Source organism: Myotis lucifugus, unplaced genomic scaffold (genome assembly GCF_000147115.1).
Source record: "Myotis lucifugus unplaced genomic scaffold, Myoluc2.0 scaffold_200, whole genome shotgun sequence".
Classification (NCBI taxonomy): Eukaryota; Metazoa; Chordata; class Mammalia; order Chiroptera; family Vespertilionidae; genus Myotis; species Myotis lucifugus.
This window is the reverse complement of record NW_005871248.1, coordinates 666456-673110: the sequence shown is the minus strand read 5'-3', so window position 1 is coordinate 673110 and position 6655 is coordinate 666456. Positions and strand designations below refer to the sequence as shown.

General features: G+C 44.8%; 1 protein-coding gene across 3 annotated transcripts in view; it reads left to right on the top strand.

Annotated features, from left to right (window-relative positions):
- Nucleotides 1–1065: 1065 nt before the first annotated feature.
- The window catches only part of ABHD3 (abhydrolase domain containing 3), a 34993-nt gene continuing 29403 nt past the window's right edge, over nucleotides 1066–6655 (top strand). Inside the window, exons 1-3 of one of the 3 annotated variants that reach the window (XM_023761167.1) lie at nucleotides 1069–1342; nucleotides 1885–2048; nucleotides 3718–3900. In XM_023761167.1, coding sequence (XP_023616935.1) covers nucleotides 1196–1342; nucleotides 1885–2048; nucleotides 3718–3900 — 494 coding nt within the window. In that variant the 5' untranslated portion in view covers nucleotides 1069–1195. Of the gene's footprint in view, nucleotides 1343–1884; nucleotides 2049–3717; nucleotides 3901–6655 lie in introns of all 3 variants that reach the window. The other 2 variants (XM_006097393.3, XM_023761168.1) reach the window with 2 other exon arrangements.

Here is a 6655-nt window from a genome sequence, read left to right as displayed (position 1 = left end):
ATGGATTGAAAAAATACAGGCTCAGTGAAGGTAACTGAATTATTCTGGGTCGTGGGAACCATCAAGTTGCAATGACCAAATCAAGGCAAAATAAATTGCTCCCTTCTGGCCCACCCCATTTCCCCAGCACTATTTATATCATTAATTTACAATCCTGTGAAATTTTTCATAATCTATACAGCCCTTACTTTTTTCCTTTTGCCTGTTTGTCTTGCCACTCTTGGTACCTCTGGGGTGTGGGGATGGATGGGGGTGGGGAGGAGCTCATAAGAAACAGATTGTTAAATCTTCTACACCTTTTAGATGTCTATAAGTATCTCCTGGCTTTAAGCATGTTGCCATAAATAAGCCGAGGAGAACCTACTTCGTAAGTGGTTTCTTATCTGCATATTAGGTAATTTGAATTTCCTTCAAGTTCAACCATTAATAAACCAGTAATAGGCTTTATGATTTTTTTAAAACCCCAGTTCGTATTCTTGATCTCATTTATTTTCAGGAACTACTTCTCATTTAAGGCATACTAAAGAATTCACAGCAAGGTTTAAAATCAAGTCTGAATGTCCTCACGGTTGAATGTTTATAGAAATTTTTTCCCTTTTGATAGTCTGGGGGGACAACACAATTTCCTGGGAGCGGGGGGGTGTAGAATTTTTTCACTACATAGTGAGTGCATTCTCCTAACATATCTTTGGCAGTAACTCCCCAAATCTTTGAATCCAACGCACACTTCCAGGGGGCACCTTAAACTGGTGGTTTACAGGAAGGAGTCATCCAGACCTACCGCCTTTCGGAATCATTCAAGGTCACTGGGGCAGGTATCCTGCCCGGCCCATTTCCCTCTCCGAAGTCGGCGCCCGCGCTCTTCCCACTCTTGGGGGTTCACCCAGTCTGACTGCGACCTGGAGGCGGAACCCCGTTAGCCCTCCGGGTGGCGGGGCTTGCACCACGCCTCTGGAAGGTGCTGAGTGCTGGTGGGGGCGGTTCGGAGGAAGCTGGGGCGGAGCCGGCGGCATCTGGCGGGCTGGGCTGCACCTCCCCGGGCCGCTCGGCCGAGCCACTTGGCGGAAGCCGCACTCCGCCCGGCAGGCGACGCTCTGCTCCAGGGTCCTCCGCGCGCCGCGCCCGCTCGCCCGCCGGCTGCCCTCCCGCCGCAGGACCGGCGCGCGGCGCTCCCCGGGCCGCGCAGCGCTGAGCCATGGACCTGCGGATGCTGTCTCGGGAGCTGTCCCTTTACCTGGAGCACCAAGTCCGGATTGGGTTCTTCGGTTCGGGGGTGGGCTTATCCCTGATCCTGGGCTTCAGCGTCGCTTATGCCTGCTACTACCTGAGCAGCATTGCCAAGGTGAGCCGAGGGGAGGCGCGGGCGCCGAGGCGCACGGCCAAGGGCGGTTTCGCTGGGAGCCACAGCATCGGGCGTCGCCCGAGGCTAGTCCCTGGCGGGAGCGAGTTGGCTGGGGACGCCCTGGGGGCGAGCATGCTGCTCCTCGGTGTTGCCCTTGCCCCGGCATCCGATGGACGCCCTTGGGGCGCGCGCGGGAGAGCTGGCCAGCCCCTGTCCGCCGGCTTGTGGTCCGGCCCCCGTCCTCGGACCGCAGCCCGGACCTTCTGACCTCGGCGCGCGCGGCGCTGCTTTGTCGCTATTATCTCCCCCGGCAAAGCTGCTCGGGAACGCGGGAGCACTTTTTAGTGACTTGTTTCAACTCTCGCCAGGCCCTGGAGGGGCTGATAAACCCCTCTTTAAGCCCGTGGTGGCTGTGAATTGTTGGCGGCAGGCTCCCAGTAATACGGCGATCAGCGCCCGCGCGATGCCCGGCCGGTTACGGTGAACGGTTGGCAGAAACTTTCTCTGCTGTGGATCCTTCACGGAACTGTCTTTCCCCACAGAAGCCCCAGTTAGTGACGGGGGCTGAGAGTTTCAGCCGCTTCCTTCAGGACCACTGCCCCGTGGTGACGGAAACATACTACCCGACGGTCTGGTGCTGGGAGAGCAGAGGGCAGACCCTGCTGAGACCCTTCATCACTTCCAAGCCCCCAGTGCGGTACCGGAAGTAAGTAAACTTCCATCTTCAGTCCTATCTTCAACATCACGGTGTTTTGCATTCCGCTGGTTATTAGAACCTCTGGTTTAGTAGAAAAAGGAGGGATGAAAATGGAAAGCATGCCCCTCACCCCACACCCAGCTGCAGGAAGGTATCAGGTATTGCCTTTCACCATTTGGGGAAGGGGGGTGCTCTGATGCATATGGTTTATTTCTAGACTGCGAGAAAGGTTTGGGGGTTCCTCTTTTAGAAATTCATCATGCATCTGCCCCTGAGGACTAAATCCTTTGATGATATGTACAAGTTCACTGATGCTGGGGATAAGTGTGGGGGTGAGAGGATGAATTAATTTGGATTTTTGTGTGACCAAACCTCTGTAAAAGGACTTCTTCTTGATAAGCAAATGGGTTCTTGATGATAATGCCCTTGAGGTGTTAAAGATTTGGTCCAGAATACACCAGTAACCAGGAGATTTAAATGGTGCCTATTATTAATTTCCCTGAGTCATCTAGTCCTTCTGGAGTTCCTTTGGTTGCCTGGAACTTGCACTATTTGTCTGTGAAAATTCTATATGTCCAGTGATACTATGGGAGAAGTACTTTAAATTTAAGAAGCAAATTTTGTAATAGACTCTATGGAAAGACTCCGTTATTGCGTCAAACAGGCAGAGAAGAGATCATATCAGCATTTTATTTATTCATAATTCCCTGTTGAATTATTTGGCTGACCTCAATCAAATAGGGGTTAAAGGCTGGGTATTTTAGAGCAATGAGGAACTAATTAAGATAAATACGTGAGCCTGTGACTCAGTGGTTGAGCCTCGACCTGTGAACCCAGAGGTCATGGTTCCATTCCTGGTCAGGGCACATACCTGGGGGGTGGGGCAGGAGGCAGCTAATCAATGATTCTCTCTCATCATTGATGTTTCTACCCCCCCCTTCTCTGAAATCAATAAAAAAAATACTTTTTTAAAAAAGATCGCCCGGCCTCCGTGGCTCAGTAGTTGAGCGTGGAACTATGAAGCAGGAGGTCAAAAACAAAAAATATTCAAAATCAGCTTGTAGGTGTCCTTATTTTTCCAATTCTGGGTCTGGGCACATTCTGGAAGCAGCCAATCAATGATTTTTAAAAAAATATATTTTTATTGATTTCAGAGAGGAAGGGAGAGGGAGAGAGATAGAAACATCAGTGATGAGAGAGAACCAGTGATATGCTGCCTCCTGCATGCTCCCTACTGGGGATTGAGCCCGAAACTCGGGTGTGTGCCCTTGACCAGAATTGAACCCGGGATCCTTCAGTCCTCAGGCCAACGCTCTATCCACTGAGGGGCAATCGATGATTCTTACTGATGTTTCTATCTCTCCCTCTCCCTTCCTCTCTGAAATCAATAAAAAAATTTAAAATAATAATAATAAATTAAATTAAAAAGATAAATACTTGAAATACTTTGAGGTTCATTTTTATATACTACCTTTTACTAGTGTTACTGGAAATACTTTAAGGTACTAATTTCAAAACATTTTTGTAATGAAAGAAAGTGATATAAGTGTGTGTTAGGGAGTGCTGAAGAAAAGATATTTTGAGATGACCAAATACTATCTTATATTTATAGAAGTAAGACACTAATATTAAGATGCAACCTGAAACACTGAATATGTCTTTGAATTATTTCTTTTAGTGAATTTATTAAAACTGCAGATGGAGGACAGATTTTACTGGACTGGTTTGATAATGACAACAGTAAGAGTTATATGGATGCCAGCACCAGACCTACTATCTTATTGTTGCCTGGCCTCACTGGAACAAGCAAGGAATCGTATATCCTTCATATGATCCATCTTAGTGAAGAATTAGGATACAGGTACTGGTGAAAGAATTTTTTTCTCATTTTTCACTTAATTAATTCTAAATGAAACACAGATTACCTTCATGTTTGTTTCAGAAATGATTATTTCTTGCGTGGATTAAGCAACCCCCTAAATTATTATTTTCTCTGTTTCTTCCTTCCCCTGTTTTTTCAGGAAGATGCGTAACTGAATCATTTCATGGGAAGTAGCACTTAGCATAGTAGGCACTCAGCAGATTTTGGTTGAATGAAATTAGAATCACCTAGGAATTGACATAAGACCCAGGTTTGAGAACCACTGAAGGGAGTGCTATACAGAATAGCAGATCCCTGAGAGTACACCGTGGCCTTCATGTCACACTCCATATTTGAGCCCTCGATCCACTTATCTTGCCTCAGATCCCAAGTGTAAAAAATATTCAAAATCAGCTTGTAGGTGTCCTTATTTTTCCAAAGGTGATCCGTGTCTCTTTGCATGTCCACTGGCTAGTGTTCAGTTAATGATGTTACACCATTTTTGAAAAACCATTATTCAACTTGGTTAGCAGATACAATTGATTTAGCAATATTAAATTTCGGGTTCACCTCTCAAATCTTAAAACAGTCATTGTGAAAGGTAGTGCTTTTTTGTGCCTCAGTCTTTTTCAGCTGATAGTAACTATTGTAATGTAACACTCTGAGTTGCATTTAGAGTTGTATCTTATGTTAAACTTGAAATACGTGTTTGTGTGAAAAACTGAGGTTGAGTTTATATTAATGAAAATATTTGTATATACTTCTGTAATAGTGTCAACAATAAAAATAAAGAAAAAATATTTTTATATAAAGGGGAAAATGCCAGAAGGGTTATTTCAATTTTGACAAGTTAACTCTGATCTTTTATAGATAAAGCATATTTTGTCCATGAAGTGACAGTCTCTCAGAAGCTTTGATATGGTGTTTCAGAATTATGGTTTCAATGAAATTTGCACTAAGCAATATCAGAAATTTATCATTATTCGATGTTTAAGCACCAGTGTGAGGCTTGATTCCAATTTTTTGCTAAAACTTAGTCATGCTCAAAAAGTACAGTTCATAAAGCCTTTTGTACATATTTAAATTGCTGATTCTATACTTGGCCTGATCTATGTCCCAAGATTTAGAAAGTACTTTTAAAAACAATGCAGTTGAAACGCAGGGACTGAATCTTGTAAGTCTTAGAGTTGCCAGTATGCATGGCTTTCTTCCATCATTTGTAAAAGTTGCCAAATTTTATTACCAAACTAGAGGCCCAGTGCATGGATTCATGCACAGATGGGGTCCCTCGGCCTGGCCTGCACCTTCTCGCAATCCGGGACCCCTTGGGGGATGTCAGATAGCCGGTTTTGGCCCGATCCCCGCAGGCCTGATCCAGACAGGAGGGAGCCTGATCCTGTGCGTTGAGTGTCTGTTCCCTGGTGGTCAGTGCGCGTCATAGCGACCAGTCGTTCAATCGTTCAGTCATTCGGCCACTTAGGCTTTTATATACATAGGTAGATTTTATTACCATTTCATTACACTGTGCTTCAAAGCTGTTGGGAGGTTCTAACTTCCCTAAGGGTTAAAATTTCTTTGATGGATTTAGAAACTTTATTGAGAATATATGATACAAGGAAGGCTTTGTGTTAGGTACCATGTGGAGATACAAAGAGTTATGAGAAGTTGTCCTTGCCTCAAGAAGTTTATGAGAGGGGAGGCTGGATCGGGTCACTGTCAGTTGCTTGAAGACCCAGTTTATTTGGGTTCAGGGGAATCTAACACTGAATTGGGTAGCAGAATGCATGGATAAGGCAGGTCAATAAATTTTTCAATAGCCTTTGGGCCTATTGTTATTTTTAATTGACAAGGAATCTCTGAATCTAAGTTGGAGAGAGTGTATTAGTTAGCTTTTGCTGTATAACAAACTATCCAAAACTTAGTGGCTAGACACAACAACCATTTGTCTCACAATTCTGTGGGTTAGCAATTTGGGCTGAGCTCAGCTGGGTAGTTCTTCTGGTCTTGGCTGGAATCATTTGTGTATTTGTGGTCAGCTGCCAGAATTAACTCCGTGCTTGGGGATCCTTTACAAGGATGACTCATCTCAGCTCCACATAGTCTCCACATCAAGCTCACCCTGAGGTTGATCATTTGGTGGCAAAGGGTTCCAAGCGTGCAAACGTGAAAGCCACATGGCTTCTTGAAGCCAAAGCTGAGAACCCTCACAATGTTGCTTCTACTGCATTCCAATAAAACAAAGTTACTTTCCAGTTGAAGCAAGTCAGCCCAGAGTCAAAGAGTAGGGAAAGAGACTCCACCTTTTGACAGACCTGAGAAGCTACAAACTATTTTTGTAATCAATCAGAGACAGTCGGGTAGTTGCAAAGACCACTGAGGTAAAAAACGCATCTGGAACTTTGGCACAAGACTGGGTTGAGTTCTTAGGTGGCAAAACAGATCTAAGTCATTGATACTGTAGCATGAGGTTTAGTAGGTAACATAGCTTGTGGAAGGCTGTGTGATGTGGGGGATGTACATGGGCCTTGGAGCCAGGCCTGGATTCAAATGTTGGAACTGCCACTTACTTAGTGACCCTGGGCAATTGATTTTTAACTTCGCCAATCACAGTTTCTTACTAGAGAGTTTAATGAATCAGAATGTATAAAGTACTTGGTTTAGTGCCCTGAACAAAGTGCGTCTTTAGAAATGTTCAGGTCTTCCTTCTCAGGTCTGTTTCCTGATCAAAGTAGAACATTTAAAATTTATACATATA